At 40.8% G+C, this 19,988-nt stretch overlaps 1 protein-coding gene across 1 annotated transcript in view; it reads right to left on the minus strand.

Moving 5' to 3' along the window:
• The window catches only part of LOC137595465 (protein phosphatase 1 regulatory subunit 1A-like), a 40,732-nt gene continuing 20,744 nt past the window's right edge, over window positions 1-19,988 (minus strand). Inside the window, exons 3-7 of the mRNA XM_068315600.1 lie at window positions 16,182-16,219; window positions 15,956-16,019; window positions 13,534-13,716; window positions 2,747-2,875; window positions 1-2,096 (exon numbers count right to left, since the gene is read on the minus strand). Coding sequence (XP_068171701.1) covers window positions 2,023-2,096; window positions 2,747-2,875; window positions 13,534-13,716; window positions 15,956-16,019; window positions 16,182-16,219 — 488 coding nt within the window. The 3' untranslated portion in view covers window positions 1-2,022. The remainder of the gene's footprint in view (window positions 2,097-2,746; window positions 2,876-13,533; window positions 13,717-15,955; window positions 16,020-16,181; window positions 16,220-19,988) is intronic.

The raw sequence follows: 19,988 nt of genomic DNA on the forward strand, positions 1-19,988 counted from the left end.
ACAAATTTAAACATTTTATTTATCAAAAAAATTTTTTAGATTAGATGTGTAATCATCTTTCAATTCAAGTAAAATTGGAACAAAACTCCCCAGATTTAATCAATGTAAATTTTAACATTACAATCCAAAAGCAGAACCACCATTTCTTTGTCCATAAACAGACTGCAAAAAAACAACAACAAATCCTTACATGGGAATGTTTTACTTCTAATTTCTTTGTCTTTGTTAATGTAATATTTATTAATGTGTCGCTGTTATTATTGTGCATTTTTTTCTTTCAGTCTGTTTTGTTTATTTCAGTTACCTCAAGTATAACCTGAGGACTTTGGAGGGACATATCCTACATAATGCCACTGCTAAATATTTAAAGAGCGTAGTGATGATGTCTTTTGTAGAATTAAAAATCAAACATCAGCTTTTATGATACTTTCATCAAATTGTTCATGATTTCTATGTGGTTTACAAGTTACATTTGATATTATGCTGGAAGTCTCGTGACCAGGGTTAGACTCCCACAAAGCATTCAAGAGTCAAACAAGAGATCAACAAGTCAGTTGCTAACAGCCTAGTTATCGATGCTACTGCAAAAACAAGTGGAAATTGCTCTTAGTAAATGAAAATAAATTGTTCCCAATGAAGACCCATTTCGTTAACCCCCTCTGAAGTAAATTGTAATTGTTTAATTGTTAAAGAGAGACAAGATGAAAGTGTCTGCGTGTGTGTTTTTGTGTGTGTGGGTGGGGGAGGGTGTCTGTGTGTAATTGACAGCAGCTAGTGAGGTAAACACACAAACGTTGTCTGTCATGTAGCAGACAGCAGGTATGTTTAGATGCTGTTTAATGTGCTGCTAATTAAGCCTCACATTGACGTCAGAGAGGCATTCTCTCAGTGTGTTTGTTTGTCGGCTCATTTAGTGATCTGAGGTGACGGACCAGAATTGTGTTCTTGTTTGTAAGGTAGATAAAGAGGAATCTTTAACACAGGGATTCTGTTAATAACCTCAGTACAAGCAACTCAACTCAAACTGTGCCCTGAAAGAAGCATCTTTTTTTTTCTTAAATAAAGGAGCTTTGTTGTCACATACAAATATGCGGTAACAATAACTAGTACAATGTATGATATTATGTGCTAGAAGGATCACATCTATGCAATTTAATTTAAGATGAATTTAAGATGAAAACCCCACCAACAAAATGTTGGATGGCTGTCACACCTATCAGAAAACACTCAGTGTTCATCCATCCATCCATCCATCCATCCATCAAAAATGTTCATGTTTGTGTGATGTCAAATACGTTGACCAACAACCAAAAATAACCCAAACTCAACCCAAAAATATTTTGTTTATTAATTATTTTGGACGAACAGCAAGTTGTTTGGCCTTTATTCCAAATTGATCAAAATAGTTTATATGATTATATTTGACTAAGGTGACCTTTGCTATATCCCGTAGCAGAAAATCAAGAAAGCACACAATGTGATTTCAGTGGAACTTACTGAACATATATGTAGATTTCCAAACTTGAACTGTAAAATGTGTAAATTATGATGCATTAAATTGAAACAGGATGGTTTTGGTCCCTATATTTTGAGAGGTAGCCTACAACTACATTTTATTGCATTGTGAAGGATTTGCTGAAGTCATGGCACCTATTTAATGACAGAAATTGTCTGAAAGGATTGTAAATAGAGCATGTGTGTCCACTGAGCAGTGAAGGGGACATTGTGAGTCATTGTAGCTCATGATAACAAATGTGTGACTGACTCTTCTGTTGTTTTCCTTTCTTTTTGTGCATGGGAATTTGTATAAATCAAATATATTACAATGTAATAATTGCCCCTTGATTCTGGATTTTTGTAGAAACCTTTGTTCTTGCTTTTGTCTTGGTAACTAAGGCCAACCTGTGTAGGAAAGCAGATGCCCTGCTGGATCTAAAAACTGAATCTGCAGATGCAAACTCCTGCCATTGCATTCGGCTGGCTGAGCAGATTGAGCAGCATTGTGGTGTAGAGAAAAACACTCTATTTCTCTTTCTTCAGGCTGCTTTTCTCCATCTTCACTTCTGCTGGCTGACTTGCACTTGCTGCTTTTGTGTCTGAAAAAGAGAGACAGAAACACAAAAGTCTTGTTGAATATAAAGGGTTGCTAAATGTAATGCTAAATTATGTCAAAATGTTTAAATTTGTAGCACTTCTTTTGAAACCTCTCAGGTCATGTTAGAACATGTTTGTGAAATAAGAAGTGCTTTCATCTCATCTTACCTTCATGTTCCCTCCAAAGGTAAATGGTTTAAAAATATGTTAGTGGACTGAATTTTATAGAAACACTTTAATTAATTATTCCTGTAATTAACATAAATTAATGCTGTTCAGTAAATAGAGTAGAGTAGAGTAGAGTAGAGTAGAGTAGAGTATAACTTTATTTATCCGTTAAGGAGGCTCCATCAGGGGAATTAATTTCTCTGTTGCACACAGCACAGTAAGTACACAAAACACAGAAAAAGCACACAGAAAGAACCAGCACATAGAAAGTAGTACAGCACCAAATAGAAAGAGTAATAAATAACCCATCAAGAATATATAAATAGAACATCATAAATAGGCATAGAAATATAAATTAACAATAATAAAAAATAAAATAAATAAATAAAAACATACAAATAATGTCTGTTCAGTGAACAAATGATGAGCAGTCTGTCCCTGAATTATTATTTTTTTCTTACTGAGGTTCTTTTGACTCTCCTACCTGCTTGTGTGATGTTTTGCTGTGGTGAGAGATCTGCCGCATCGGTAATGCTGGAACAGCCTACTTTCTCCTCAGAGAGGGAACACTCAAGCCCACCGGCAGCTTCTAATAGACTCTCTCTGGAGAACTCTGCAGGAAGCAGAAAGATGAACAGAGGACAACAAGAGGGTGAAAAACTACTAAGGATGATATCACAAACACTTAATTCAAGTCAATTCATCATCTGAAAAAACTAACCTGAACCTTTGAAAAACTTAAGTAACAACACATTGTACCAAATGTGCTTCATATAATCAAATGTTTATTATTGATATTATAGATATGAAGAGTACTGAATTAAGTTGTGGATGATGAGACAAAGGCAAATGTGCTGAGCAGAGAACTGATTGTTCATCGGTGTTTATTCATATGACTCTTTGCTTATCTTTTGCTTGCACCCACTTTGCAGCACTGACAAGATTATGCTACTGAATTAAAACTGTAAAGTGTCCCTCGGAAACTAAATGTAAATCTGAATCTGTTGGTGAGGCCTGTCATTTTTAAAAAAAATTGTAAATATCTGCAACCATATTAGAATCAAGTACTTAGTCCTATATGCTATTTCTGAAAAAAAAGTTGATTAGTATGTAACTTCTTTTCCTTTCGGCTTTTCCCATCAGGGGTCGCCGCAGCAAATCGGTTGCCTCCATCGAACCCTGTCTTCCGCATCCTCTTCTCTCACACCGACTACCTTCATGTCCTCTTTCACTACATCCATAAACCTCCTCTTTGGTCTTCCTCTAGGCCTCTAGCCTGGCAGTTCAAAACTCAGCATCCTTCTACCAATATATCCAAAATCTCTCCTCTGGACATGTCCAAACCATCTCAGTCTGGCCTCTCTGACTCACTGAGGTCCAAACCTCAGTGACACTGTCTCTAGATCAAACAACATCGCTGGTCTCACCAGAATTTTTATACCCCTTTTCTTTTATTGTAGCTGAAACTCTTCTATCACACATCACACCTGACACATTTCTCCACCTGTCCCATCCTGCCTGTACAGTGATACCTCTACTTACGAATGTCTCTACTTACAAAATTTTCTACTTGCGAAATCTCTCAGCACGAAAATATTATCTCTACTTACAAAAGAAATTTCGACTTACATAATGTAAAAACACAGCATCGGCTGATACTCGAATCTCCCACAGGTTCCTGAACGCAACATTCTCATAGCTGCTCTGCCATTGGCTATTACCTATTACGTTTCTTCCTGGCATCCCATTGGCTAAGAGGGATGCCACTCCACCTCTGTGTGCAGCTAGATAGTGTTTATGCAGTGTCTTCGGCATTCGGCACATGAGGTTGTCTGATAGTTTTGGACCCCAAGAAAGTGACGGAGTAAAGAGGAAAAGAAAAGACGAAGAAAAGAGGTTTTTTTTGTCCATACACACAAAACAAGAGGTCATAGAAAAGCATGAGACAGGGATGCGTTTGGTTGATCTCGCCAAAGAATATGGCCGAAATGCATCTACAATCGCCACGTTATTAAAACAAAAGGAAGTTTAAGGAGTGGGTGCGCGGGTGGTTGGATAAGTTCAAAAGGAGGGCCTGGAATTCACTCTGTTTTTCAGCATCATGAGCAGGAGCGCATGAACCAAAGAGGGCAAAAAACAATGGGGACAGCAGTTAAAAGGTAAATGACTGTCATTATTATTTTTTACTCTATTCTTTGTTTTTTACGTTATGCACAACTCTCATTTATTGTGTAATAATCTAATCGTACCATGTATTTGTTACATGTTTTGATGCATTTTTATACTTAATAAAACATTTATGTTGGAATTTTTGGGGGCTTGCATAGAAAACGGGTCTCTACTTTCGTAATTTTCTAATTACGTAATTTCTTCCGGAACCGATTAATTTCGTAAGTATAGGTACCACTGTACATGCTTCTTCACCCTTTTTCCGCACTCTCCATTGATCTGCACTGTAGACCCTAAATACAGTCAAAGCTCGGTTTTCGAACGCTTCTGTTCTCGACCAGAAAATCCGAGAATTTTACGTCTCTGAACTCGACCAAAATTCGGCTCTCGACCAAACCGAAAGAAGCCGAGCATACCTGAACGCGACTCACTCGGGAGCCGAGTAAACTCAAATGCCCAGGACGCTTCCTCCGTAGCGCATTCGTGTTCAAAGTTCAATAGGATATCTTTTATTAAAATAAAACACAGCGTCTATTTCTACCGTTTTTTATTTATGGTAAAGAGTATACAGTGCAGTTTATGGTGTAAACCAAAAGAAGCCTAGCGTACCTGAACGTGACTCACTTGGGAGCCGAGCGAACTCGAATGCCCAGGATGCTTCCTCCGTAGCGCATACGGTTCAAAGTTCGATAGGATATCTTTTATTAAAATAAAACACAATGTCTATTTCTACCCCTTTTTATTTATGGTAAACAGTATACAATGCAGTTTATGGTGTAAAATAGTTTTTAAAAAACCCTGTTTTTTAGACTTGGAATGGATTAAAATTATTTACATTAATTATAATGGGAAAAATAGTTTGGGATTTCGAACAACTCGCTTTTCGAACAGCCTTCTGGAACAGATTATGTTCGAAAAAACCGAGGGTTGACTGTACTTAAAATCCTCCACTTTCTTGATCTCTTGTCCCTGTAGCCTCACTCTTCCATTTGGGTCCCTCTCATTCACACACATGTACTCTGTCTAACTGGGGCTAACCTTCATTCCTGTGCTTTCCAGGACAGTGAGAGATCTGTAATGATCTCTCACTACAGATCACAATTTCTCAGGTTCACCCCTCATCCACCCATCTGCTATGGACCTGCTCTTCCCATCCCACCAGTACCACCCCTAACCTAATTATCAGCTGGGGTCCGGCTTCCTTTTTCCTCCGCGCCACCATACTGTTCCACCCCTCATCCACCCATCCGCTGTGGACCATCTGCTGTGGACCTACACCTCCCAAACAACAGTATCACCCCTCACCTAATCATCGACTGGGGTCCTGCTGCCTCTCTTCCTTGGTGTCATCTTACTGTTCCACCCCTCATCCGCCCAGCCGCTGTGGACCTTCCTCTGTGGACCTGCACCTCCGAGCCCACCAGTATCACCCCCATCTCTCCATGTGCTGTAGACCTTCTCCTCCAAGCCCACCAGTACCACCCCTCAACTATCCATCGGCTGGGGTCCTGCTTCCTTTCTTCCTCTGTGCCGCCATACAGTCATACACGCAGCTGTAATTGTGCCTTGACTTTAGCAACCTTAACCATATTGATACTGTCTCTGTCTGGCCTATCTGTCACTCTCTCTCTGTCTCTCTCTCTCTGATGCTATTCTTATCTTCCTTTGATTTCTTTTCCACCCAACCGGTCGAGGCGGATGGCCGCCCAAAAGAGTCTGGGTCCTGCCCGGAGTTTCTTCCTCATCAAGGGAGTTTTTCCCCGCCACTGTCGCTTATGCTTGCTCTGGAGGGTTCAGTTGGGTTTCTCTGTCTGTTAAAGCGCTTTGAAATGTCTGCTGCCATGATTAAGCGCTATATAAATAAAACTTGATTGAACTTGATTGAATGTCATCTGCAAGCATCATAGTCCATGGAGATTCCTGTCTAACCTCGTCTGTCAGCCTGTCCATCACCATAGCGAACAAGAAGGGGCTCAGAGCTGATCCCTGATGCAGTCCCACCTCTGCCTTGAAGTCCTCTGTCACACGTACAGGACACCTCACCACTATCTGCACCGCTCTAACAAATGATATACTTCTCTGCCACTCCAGACTTCCTCATACAATACCACAGTTCCTCTCTGGGAGTCCTGTCATAAGCTTTCTCCAGATCTACAAAAACACAATGCAGCTCCTTCTGGCCTTCTGTGTACTTCTCTATCAACATCCACAAAGCCAAAACTGCATCTGTAGTACTGTTTCTTGGCATGAAACCATACTGCTGCTCAGAAAAGCTCACTTCGGCCCTTAGTCTAGCTTCAACTACTCTTCCCCATAATTTCAATATATGGCTCATCAGCTTTATTCCTCAGTAGTTGCCACAACTCTCCACATCTCCCTTTTTCTTAAAAATGGGCACCAGCACACCTCTCCTCCATTTCTCAAGCATCTTCTCAGTATCTAAAATCCTGTTGAACAACCCAGTCAGAAACTCTACTGCCACCTCTCCTATTCACTTCCATACCTCCACAGGTATATCATCAAGACCGACTGCCTTTCCACTCTTCATCCTCTTCAATGCACTCCTCACTTCATCCTGACTAATCTTTGCTACACCCTGGTCCACAACAGCCACCTCATCTACTCTTTGTTCTCTCTCATTTTCTACTTTCATCAACTCTTCAAAGTACTCTTTCTATCTTCCCATCGCACTACTGGCACCTATCAATACACTTCCATCCCTATCCTTAACCACCCTGCTGCACGTCCTTCCCATTGCTGTCTCTCTGTCTTGCCAACCTGTACAGATCAATATCCCCCTCCTTACTGTCCAACCTAGCATACAAGTCATCATAAGCCCCTTGTTTAGCCTTTGCTACCTCTACCTTCACCTTACGCTGCATCTCCCTGTACTCCCGTCTACTCTCCTCAGTCCTCTCAGTGTCCCACTTCTTCTTAGCTAACCTCTTTCTCTGTATACACTCCTGTACCTCCTCATTCCACCACCAAGTCTCCTTATCTACTTTCCTTCCAGATGACACACCAAGTACTCTCCTACCTGTCTCACTGATCACATTAGTTGTCCAGTCAACTGGAATCACCTCCTGACCACCCAGAGCTTGTCTTAACTCCTTCCTAAAAGTCATGCAACACTTTCTTTTTCAACTTCCAACATTTCGTCCTCCGCTCTGCCTTTGCGCTTGTCATCTTCCTCACCACCAGAGTCATCCTACACACCACCATCTTATGCTGTTTGGCTACACTCTTGCCTACCACTACTTTGCAGTTACTGATCTCCTTCAGTTTATACACAAGATGTAGTCTACCTGTGTGCTCCTACCTCCACTCTTATAGGTCACCCTATGTTCCTGTCTCATACTGAAAGAATTCAGTATAATCATTTTCATCCTTTTTGCAAAGTCAACCAAATCGTGGTTGTCTTTCTGACATCCACGATTTGGCCTTCTGCATTTCTCTCCTGGATACCAAACCAGCTCATCACCTCCTCCTCACATGTTTCCTGCACCAACATGTCCATTGAAATCTGCCCCAATGACAACTCTCTCACTTGTAGGCATGCTCTACATCACTTATTCAAAGTCCAACCAGAACTTCTCCTTCTCCTCCAGCTCACATCTCACCTGTGGAGCATACCCACTAACACCATTGAACATCACACCTTCGATTTCTAGCTTCAGTCTCACCACTCTTTCTGACACCCTTTTTAACTTCAGGATATTCCTAACAAACTCCTCCTTCAAGATAACTCATACTCCATTTCTCTTCCTATCTACACCATTATAGAACAATTTGAACCCAGCTTCTAAACTTCTAACCTTGCTACCTTTCTACTTGGTCTCCTGGACACACAGTGTGTCTACCTTCCTCCTCTACATCATGTCAACCAACTCTACCTGTTCCAGTCATAGTTCCAACATTCAACGTCCCTACTCTTAGTCCTACACGCGTGGTGTTCCTCTTCTCTCTCTTCCTACAAACACACTTTCCTCCTCTCCTTATTGGTCAACGGTAGTCCAATTTCCACCGGCACCCTCTCGGTGAAGAGCACCAATATGTCGGTCGTTGTTAACCAGGGCCTCGACCGATCCGGTATGAAAGTTAAAAATTTGATTTGCATGTTTGACTTGGCAAAAGTTTTACGTCAGATGCCCTTCCTGACACCCTCTGTATTTATCCCGGCTTGGGACCAGCACAATAAGACACTGGCTTGTGCCCTGTTAATTAGTATGTAACTAAATCTGTCAAATATTTGTGGTGAAGATAGAGCTGAAACAGAAAATGTCATGACATGAAAATAATCTGGTCTCTCTGGAACTGATATACTTTTGCGTACTTTTTATATCCCTGTGGCCAGTTCCACTCTTTTCATTAAACAGCAGTGACTATAAAAGACTATCTGATTAATTATCATAAATTATCATCTCATCAATCAACACTAGCTGACAAACTCGTTGTGTAAACACACTTGAATTAAAACTGTTACGTAAAGCCACCCCAACAGGGCTGGTGTTGACAGACATTGTTTATTGTGTCATCTTCTTGTCATTCAGACTTCATATGATGTAATCCAGAGTTTATGCAGTTCCTCCGCAGCATGATTATTTTTGGAATCTGGTCCACAAGCTTCAACATATTTCAAAAAGCATCTGTGAAGTGAATTAAAACTTATTTCCAATAAACAACAAGCACCCCGTTTAGCAAAAGGTCATTGTTGCTGGGTCATTACTGAATAAAAGTGAAGTATGTATTGTACTCTGTGACCATATAATTACCTGCCATTAAGGTGAGTTATGTGTCTGAGCTGAGAGCTCCTGCTTTTTGTCATCTCTTGGCTCAGAAGGGAAGCTTTTTGCCAAGCTGTTGGTTTGAGTCATTTCACTAAAGGGATTGTCTTACAGAGTTGAGATCAATATCACACTAATATCTTTAATATATCAGTCACCAGATAGCTTAGGTTAGCATTAGGGAAATAGAAAGAGTTTGTGTTTCAAGTTGTTCGGGCTGCATTTGTAAGTTCAGGCTGCATTTGTAAATAAGAACCTGTTCTTAATTGCTTGCTTGGTTAAATAAAGGTTAAATTAAAAAATAAAATTCAAATAAAAGTAATATTTTTTATCTTTTCAGGGGCGGTTTTGCAAATTCTACCTTTGAATGGGATACTTGAGTTATTGGTTTAATGTCTACACACATACAGTATTCACATCAGAGTGGATTGATCATCTCATCTAACCTGTAGTAAAAATGCAAATAAACTTTCCTTTCGGCTGTTCCCTTCAGGGGTCACCACAGCAAATCAGTTGCCTCCAACTAACCCTGTCTTCTGCATCCTCTTCTCTCACACCAACTACTTTCATGTCCTCTTTCACTACATCCATAAACCTCCTCTTTCGTCTTCCTCTAGGCCTCCTGCCTGGCAGTTCAAAACTCAGCATCCTTCTACCAATATATTCACTATCTGTCCTCTGGACATGTCCAAACCATCTCAGTCTGGCCTCTCTGACTTTCTCTCCAAAACTTCAGTGTCACTGTCTCTAAATCAAACAAAATCGCTGGTCTCACCAGAATTTTATACACCTTTTCTTTCATTGTAGCTGAAACTCTTCTATCACACATTACACCTGACAAGTTTCTCCACCCGTCCCATCCTGCCTGTACATGCTTCTTCACCTTTTTCCGCACTCTCCATTGCTCTGCACTGTTGACCCTAAGTTGTTTGATCCCATAACTTCATTGTATGGCTCAACAGTTTTATTCCTCTATAGTTGCCACAACTCTCCACATCTCCCTTGTTCTTAAAAATGGCACCGGCCCAGCTCTCCTCCATTCCTCAGGCATCTTCTCAGTATCTAAAATCTTGTTGAACAACCCAGTCAGAAACTCTATTTCAACATCTCCTAGGCACTTCCAAACCTCCACAAGTATGTCATCAGAACTGACTGCCTTTCCAGTTTTCATCCTCTTCAATGCCCTTCTCACTTCATCCTGACTAATCTTTGCTACTCCTGGTCCACAACAGCCACCTCTTCTAGTCTTTGTTCTCTCTCATTTTCCATGTTCATCAAAACTTCAAAGTACTCTTTCCATCTTCCCATCACACTACTGGCACCTGTCAATAGACTTCAATCCCTATCCTTAATCACCCTAACCTGCTGCACGTCCTTCCAATCTCTGTCTCTCTGTCTTGCCAGCCTGTACAGATCCGTCTCTCCCTCTTTACTGTCCAAACTAGCAAACAAGTCATCATAAGCCCCTTGTTTGGCCTTTGCTACCTCTACCTTCACCTTACGCTGCATCTCCCTGTACTTCCAGATGACACACCAAGTACTCTCCTACCTGTCTCCTTGATCACATTAGCTGTAGTTGTCCAGTCATCTGGAAGCACCTCCTGACTACCCAGAGCCTTAACTCCTTCCCAAAAGTCATGCAACACTGTTCCTTTTTCAGTTTCCACCATTTCGTCCTCTGTTCTGCCTTTGTCCTCTTCATCTTCCTCACCACCAGAGTTATCCTACACACCACCATCCTATGCTGTTTGGCTACACTCTCGCCTACCACTACTTTGCAGTCACTGATATTCTTCAGATTACACCGTCTACACAAGATATAGTCTACCTGTGTGCTCCTACCTCCACTCTTATAGGTCACCCTATGTTCCTTTCTCTTCTGGAAGAAAGTATTCAGCATAGCCATGTCGATCCTTTTTTGCAAAGTCAACTACCATCCGTTCTTCTGCGTTCCTCTTCTGGATACCAAACCTGCCCATCACCTCATCCTCACCTCTGTTTCTTGCACCAACATGTCCATTGAAGTCTGCACCAATGACAACTCTCTCACTTCTAGGTATTGTCTGCATCACTTCGTCAAAGTATAGCCAGAATTTCTCCTTCTCCTTCAGCTCACATCCTACCTGTGGAGCATACCCACTAACAACATTGAACATCACACCTTCGATTTCTAGCTTCAGACTCATCACTCTATCTGATACTCTTTTTACCTCCAGGACATTCCTAACAAACTCCTCCTTCAAGATAACTCCTACTCCATTTCTCTTCCTATCTACACTGTGATAGAACAACTTGAACCCTGCTCCTAAACTTCTAGCCTTGCTACCTCTCTACTTGGTCTCCTGGACACACCGTATGTCTACCTTCCTCCTCTGCATCATGTCAATCAACTCTCTACGTTTTCCTTTCATAGTTACAACATTCAACATCCCTACTCTCAGTCTTATACTCTTGGCGTTTCTCTTCTCTCTCTTTCTATAAACACACTTTCCTCATCTCCTTATTGGTCAACAGTAATCCAATTTCCACCGGCACCCTGTAGGTCAACAGCACCGATAGCGGTCGTTGTTAACCCGGGCCTCGACCGATCCAGTATCGAAGTCATAGATTTGATTCGCATATTTGATTTGGCAAAAGTTTTACGCTGGATGCCCTTCCTGACGCAACCCTCTGTATTTATTCAGGCTTGTGACCGGCACAATAAGACACTGGCTTGTGTCCTCTTGCGGCTACATTCGTAAAAGTGCAAATAAGCACTATTCCCAAAATATTAAACTAATCCTGCACACGGTTTTCCATTTCAGTTTTCTTCAAATGTCTTTTTCCTCCTCTTTCCTGACTTCCTCCTTGTGCCTTAACATACTGTACATCCCCTTAAAATATTCCTGTTCTTCTCACCTAATTCCCTGCTTTACTTCTAGCCCACATTCCTCCTAATTATGCAGTGTTCTCAAATGCTAATGAGCTGAATATGTTTTCAAACTCTCAGCATCCTCTCCTCTAACCTCTAGGTATGTAACCATCCATGTTTTGGAGGTCATATTTGCAGTATTTTTCTCCCCTCTTGTTATGTTGATATGTTTATGACATTTGTGCTTAGAATTCTCCAAAAAAAGGTGAAATTAGACAAGTTTAAATTCACCTAAATGTAACAATTATAAGGTAACTGATATGAAATGATAATGACATTTGGAGAGAGGGAGTTTGTCCTGTGGTTGCTATTCTTCTTCTTTTATTTCCCAGATTACGAGTTTACCAGAAAGCACCAAGCAGCTTTAAAAGTCAAGTAAGTGAAAGAATGTAAATGCATAATTCAGTTTCTCATCCTGCTGAGTTACTAAAAGAAGTTTTATTTTTTATATGTTATGTAGGCATTTTTATTTCCATTCATTCATTCATTGTCTTGTACCACCGCTGTTTCCGCCATAGCGGGTCACAGGGAGCTGGTGCCTATCCCAGCTGGCATAGGGCGTGAGGCGGGGGACACTCCGGGCACGACGCCAGTGCACCGCGGAGCCACATACAAAGACATACAAACACGCACACACACTCCTACAGGCAATTTGGGATCAGCAAATCAACCTGAAGCGCATGTTTTTGGAGGTGGGAGGAAGCCAGAGAACCCGGAGAGAACCCACGCAGACACGGGAGAGCATGCAAAGTCCGCACAGAGCAGGACTCAAACCCGGACCCGCCGTGTTGTGAGGCGACAGCGCTAACCACTGCGCCACCGCGCCGCCCCATTTTTATTTCACTTCTGCATATTTTGTTGACTGATTCATTTGTCCAAATGATTTGACAGGATCTGCAGAATGGATTTCCATGAAATTTCTTGGGATCGTGGGTCATTTGGTGCAGATTTTTTAAGGGGCAGCTCTAGAATGTCTTATTTAATTTTTTAACATTGCAATCTTACATATTTTTGACCTTTCCCATAATTAAACAAAAATGACTGAAACAATATCCACAAAACATAGTGTAGGGATGAAACATAGGCTGGTAAACTAAAAAGATGGGTAAGATTGAGCATTGTTGGAGGTGTGCCATTCTATTAAATGTTTACTTTGTTAGTCTGGCATTGAGTATGTCTCCCACCCTTGTTGAAATATCATATAAACTCACTTTAAGTTGTTTGTGCAGTTTCCATCGTCACAAACATGGGAAAACAGGAAGGGTCTCATCTTTCAAAGCATTGTCAGTCATAGCTGATTGCAGTTTGTTCAAGTCACTGTAGATTTTCAAGGAGCTGTTTGTTGATACATAGATGGAATTTTAAAACCATGCAAACAAAAAAATAATTTGCCCTCTCCAAACTTACCCTCCATTTGGCAGCACAGTTTTTCAAAGGCCTCTGCAGTGGCCTCATCATCCCGTGGAAGATCCTCCCCTGTGGGAACAGAGTCGGGGCTTGGGCGGTCTGACAGGCAGCTCTCTGAGGAACACTCGTCCCCAGCTCCCTGCTGCTGTCTGTACAGGTGGTGCTCCACCAGGAATTGCAGCTCTGGTATGCATCAGCGTGAACGATGGTGAGATGAAAGAGAAGAAAGAAACAAAAGATGAATTTTTTTTAAAGAGGACAGAGTTAGCAAATGAAAGAATAGATGTTGAAGTGGCAAAAAAGATAGCACAAAGTCATTGGGGACATGAAGGAGAAGGAGGACAAGCAAGGGAGGAAAGCATCGTGAAATGAGGGGAACCAAAGGGAGAATAGAATGTAGGAAGGAGTTAGTGAGGTTAGAGATTCAAATATAAATAAAGTTCTAAAAAACACCAATGTAGGTTCAACATTTTTAATAAATGAGCAAGACTTCATTAATATCCAGCAGTGTTTCCAATAAGGGGGCAGGTAAAAGCAGCAGTCTGGGGATATGATAAAGTTAATTACCTACCTCACCGTCCTATATCCATGGAGTTATTATTCTTATCTCCATGTAGTGGCAAACTAAAGTACACTGATTAGCATGGGTTTCCTCAAAGAATTGATTCATCATGCTCAGAGCTGTGAAACTAATTGAAGAATAAACATCCCAGAGCACCAATTTCTAAGTTATCATCTCATCACTGTTCCCTTTCATTTCTACACTGGAACATATTCTCTGCCTTCTCTACATTAGAAATTGTGCTGTTTGTATTTAACTGAAAATCTATACTCAAAACGAGATTTTCTTCGCAACCTGAACCTTTGCTGTGTGTGTGTGTGTGTGTGTGTGTGCGTGCGTGCGTGCGTGCATGTGTGTGTGTGTGTGTATTTATCGTTCTATCGTTCTTCAGGCTTTCTTTGAGTGGTGCATGATTCAGGGTTTCTAATATCAAATGGAAAATGCAAATTGGAAGAAGCCACGGTCAGAAAATTTGGGATAATAAGTCCTTGCTGCGGCAAGTGCAGCACTGATTGGCCTCAAGGTTGAATCAGGACACCCAAGTCAGAAGAAACTTCCATCATTAGTTTAGCTACTTCACCGAGTAAACTGACATAGACATATGACACCATGGATTGTTAAACTTACTGAAAACTTTGCCCCACCGAACGATAATTTGACATTTTCGAAAGTTTGTCCTAAATCTAGAATGGTATTCCCAGAAAATAACATCCAAAATGAGCTGAAGCTTATATAGAAGCAACATATATATTTACTAGGGCTGTCACTTTAACACGTTAACTAGATTAATTAATTACGCTGCAAATTAACGCGCTATAAAAATTAATGCAATTAATCGCTAGTGGCAAGTCAATGTGCGAGCATTTTAAATTTGGCCCATTGAGGGACCCGTAGGCTGCAGTGACGTCACTTCATACCTGCGCCAGTAGTCAAAAGCAGGGTGACTGACAACAGAGATGGACGCGACACAGGAGAGCGAGGCAAGCCCACTCGGACCTTTGGGCTGAAAGTTTATTTATAAAAAGAACAAAAATGGGACTATCAACAAAAACGCAGTGATTCTGTGCTGCCAATCTGCACTGTAGATGCCTCCGTCAGTCTGCCCCAGGGCAGCTGTGGCTACACACGTAGCTTACCATCACCATCACCAAGTATGTATGAGGGTGAATGAATAATGGATCCGATGTAAAGTGCCTTCGAGTGTCCAGAAAAGTGCTATATAAATCTATTCCATTATTATTATTATTGTAATTATTATTATTATTTGTACCTTTTGAAAAAGAGAATTTTCATATCACCGAAGCAGCTCCAGCCTAACGTATCATTTAAATGCAAAACATGTCAAGGACACAGAGTTGAACGTTAGCTTACCCTTTTAAAGGAAAAGCCTGTTGGCATCTTGCTATTGATGTTGCCTTATTTAGAGGCATGTTATACTATTCATTTTGAATTGCTGTATTGTATTAGTATTCATTTTGTTTGAGAGTCTGCTTATGTGCCTATTATGACTCAGCTTTATTTTATTTCTGAATTTTATTTATTTTATTTAACTGTATTTTTATTGCATTTTTGAGAAATGCACCTGTCCTAATTGGTTTGCTGATGTGCTTGACCTTTTTTCTTTTGAATTTCATTTATAAAGCACACTTAACCAATAAAAATGTGGATTTCAAATCTTCTCTTCTTGGTGCATTCTATTGATTAGTCATGCACCACAATTTTGTTTTGTCCTAGAATTCAAATTCTTTATTTGGGGGCCTTTAGCAGGTATGAGATTAAAATGCGATTAATTAGATGAATTGATTACAAATCCTGTAATTAGATTAATTTTTTTAATCGCCTGACAGCACTAATATTTACCTTTCATGGTAGGCGTTCCTTTTTGTCCCTTTCGTCGTTGTCGAGGAGAGTTCAACAAGGCTGCCTGTAAAGCATCAACATTATATATTAGCTACATGCAGACAGCACCAAGATAGGAAAGCTTGCTCAAATTCATTTAAAAGAAGAAAAAATCATTCTTTTCAATCAAATTTTTTATAATCTCATTTCAATGAAACAGGCTTTCAAAGAACATGGATTTGATTACCTTGTACAACTGGTTTGGGAGACGATCTTCATCTATTTCTGTTAGAAAGCAAATAAACATTGTAGAAAATGAACCAAAGAGGGGAAAAGGAGATACAGAATGAACTGTCAAACAAAAGACGAAATCCAGTAGTACAGCACATGACCAGATCACTTGTTCAGGATGTCAGTGTACTATAGCAGCTGTGCATTGATATAGAATGAACTCCAGCCAGATGGTCGCAAACAGTCAAAAGTCAAAAAGTCAAACTTTCTTTATTTGTCATTATACACACACAGGGATGGTACAACGACATTTCAAGGCCAGATGGATAGTTGGTCCAGAGCCGCTGCACCCCAGGCCGCTGCCACTATATTCCAACATGACCTAAAATTCCCTGGATGCATGTTTTTCCTGATAATGGGGGAAACCGGAGAACCCGGAGAAAACCCATTCAGACATGGAGAGAACATGCAAACTCTTCACAGAAAGGCCATCTTGGAAATGATGGGGTTTGAAACCCTGACCTTCTTGCTGTGAGGCAGCAGTGCTAACCACTACGCCACCATGCCGCAAATGTTTGCTCTGTTTTTGTTTGTGCTTTGTTTGTTTTGTTTTGTCATATTTTATGGATAAATGTCATATTTAGAACTCTGCACTCAGAGATTATTAATTTGCTGACAGAGGAGATGCAAATCCACTCTCATCCTCCTCCCTCCTGACCTCCCTATGTGAGATCAGTTTTCATAGAGGTGTTAATTTAACTGTAATACAGGATTTTTTGCAGGGCTGTTCTGTTAGATGACATTAGTTTTAATGTGATGATAATGATACTTATCTTGTAGGAAAAAAGAAATTACATGACACAAATTATTATTACACAACTGATGAAAATGTACATAAATTTGTCAGTCAGTCATTTTCATAGTACCACCGCTGTATCAGCCTTAGCGGGTCACAGGGAGCTGGAGCCTATCCCAGCTTGTATAGGGCATGAAGCGGGGGACACTCCAGGCACAACGCCAGTGCACCGCGGAGCCACATACAAAAAAATACAAAAACGCACACACACTCACTCCTACGGGCACTTTGGGACCGGCCAATCAACCTGAAGCGCATGCTTTTGAAGGTGGGAGGAAGCCAGAAAACCCAGAGAGAACCCACGCGGACACAGAGAGAGCATGCAAACTCAGAACCCAGACCCGCCGTGTTGTGAGGCGACAGCGCTAACCACTGTGCCACCGTGCCGCCCACAACCCTAAAAAAAGTAATATAATAACAGGCAGATGTAAGAGACTTTTCGTACAGGTAGCCTATAGTTTACATTGCTGGCTCTAACTTTCAACCTAATACAAATTGTCATCAGTCCCAATATTTGTGAATGTCCCCATGAACATAAACACATTGTGGGTTCATTCCCTGCTCAGAAGTTTGCATACACAGGGGCAGTAGTAGCTCAGTCCACAAAGTCTTGGACAGGGGACCGAAAGGCACTGGTTCAAGACCCGTGTGGATTAAAAACATTTGGAGCATGAGCTGGCAGTGTGAGTGTCAGCCCACCTCCTGAGCCCTGCCAAGGTACCCTTGAGCAAGGCACTGCCCCCCCCCTACAAGCTGCTCAATCAGGGCGTACCATGAAGGACCTGCCTGTCACTCTTCATCCCAATGTATATACTTTGCATTCCTGCAGGCCCCTTGTGTGTGTGTTTGTTTCAGTGGCCTGTACAAACACATACTGACATGTTTCAGAAAATATATTAACTGCACTTAGACCTAAGAGGAGAACAATTAATAACCTTTTAATAACTAATTATCCTAATAAGGGCAGCTTCATGTCTTCTGTGCTCGAACACCAGATTTCTCCAGGATGTCTTCTTTAAGAAAAAATTGTCTTTTTTGTTTTGCGGCAGTGGCTCAGTGTTAAAGCGGGCAGTAGAACGGGTCATCCTATGATTCAAGATCAGCGGTTCGATTTCCGCTCCTGCCCAAAAACACCCAGAGTGTGAGCTGACAGTGGGAGGTGTCAGCTCACCACCGGAGCACAGACGAGGCGCCCTTGAGCAGGGTGCCGTCGCCCTCACAAGCTGATCATTTGGGCGCTCCACAAAGGGAGCTGCCCGCAACTACCTCCCTTTGCATACCTGCGTGCCCCCTTGTGTGTGTGCGTGTGCTACAGGGGCCTATACTCACTAATATGCATGCATGTGTTTGAACCACTAACTAGAATGTGCATTCTTAATTTACGTTCGTGGATAAAATCAGTACATAAAATTAAAAAAAACTAATGCATCGATATAATATATTTATATAGGTTGAGTCACAAGCTGTTATTTTGTTTTTTGACATTCGATTTTAAAATCATCATTAAAAAAGTTCACTGACCTAATCCGTGTTTGTATCAGCAGCAGTATTGACTAATACAGTTGAAGTGTAACACTGCTATAGGATTCATTTTGGGGAGGTATTTGTGTAAATAAATAAAAAAATTGAGATGTTAAGAAATTAATATAAATTCACGTTAATTTAATTACATTCAAGGCTGGCTTTAGTTAGTTTTCGTGATTGCATTGCAAGCAGCTATAATTTGCACAGAAATGTAGATGTATGTTTGAAAACATCAAGAATACTTCACTGTGGTTATACACCCACACTGGAAAATGAAAAGAAAAGGTTGAACACCTGCTGCAAATATGTGAAACTGTAATACAGTTACCCCATCTCTGATCACTAGTGAGGATGTTGGACCCAAATCAATCGCATTTCCATCCTTGGAAGTTTTTTCTAGGACAACATCTTGTTGCTTGGCAACCTATGCATCCTGAAGCACAAGGAATACATTGTAAACTTTGTGTGTGTGTGTGTGTGTGTGTGTGTGTGTGTGTGTGTGTGTGTGTGTGTGTGTGTGTGTGTGTGTGTGTGTGTGTGTGTGTGTGTGTGTGTGTGTGTGTGTGTGTGTGTGTGTGTGTTCTGTTTTAATGTATGCAGTAAGCTGTTCAAAATGCCAGTGATGTTCTTGTTTCTTCATTCACCACTTTCTTTCTTTCTGCAAATTTAAAAATTTTTTTTTAAAAAAACAATTGAACTTGATTGTTACATGGAAGCATCTTTACACTGCTTGTGTTTTCAGTCAAAAACACTTCTGCAAGGAAATATTCATACAATCATTGTGGATTTAGTTTCAAATCCAGCGCAGGAAATGGGTCGATCATGTAAGTGACCTCCTAAAGCTAAAGTCAGGGCTTCATTAATTGATATCAGAATCAGTTTTATTTGCCATCATTTGTTGAAAAACAGACAAGGAATTTGTTTTCGGCAGGTGGTGTCTCAACTGTACATTCATACATTAAATTTAACTATGCTAAATACTTTAAATACTATAAATAACTATACTAAATACAAAACACAAGACGCAAAACGCAGTAGGTGGGGGTGGGGGCAATGTAATGTATCAGTCTGACATTAGTGTTCCATGTCCCCAGTGTGGTATGCAGTCTGTAACAGGGTGTCAGTAGCTCAGTCCATGAGGTCTTGGCTTCGGGACCAGTGATTGACCAGTTCAAGACCAAAGTATGGATCAAATCCTGAGCACTGCCAAGGTGCCCTTGAGCAAGGCACCACACTCTACAAGTTACACATTGGGCAAATGATCACGGTTAAATCCTGAGTGGCTCTAACATTTTAGCATTGATGTCAATATATCCTGAATTAGAATAACATCATTAACATGAAAAGATTCATTTGATAACATAAAACAGAAAATGAATAGTTTTAACACAGATTTTCATTTAATGTTTAAAATTGATTTACTAGAAGAGAATGCAGAAGACA

This window comes from Antennarius striatus, chromosome 5 (genome assembly GCF_040054535.1).
Source record: "Antennarius striatus isolate MH-2024 chromosome 5, ASM4005453v1, whole genome shotgun sequence".
NCBI lineage: Eukaryota > Metazoa > Chordata > Actinopteri > Lophiiformes > Antennariidae > Antennarius > Antennarius striatus.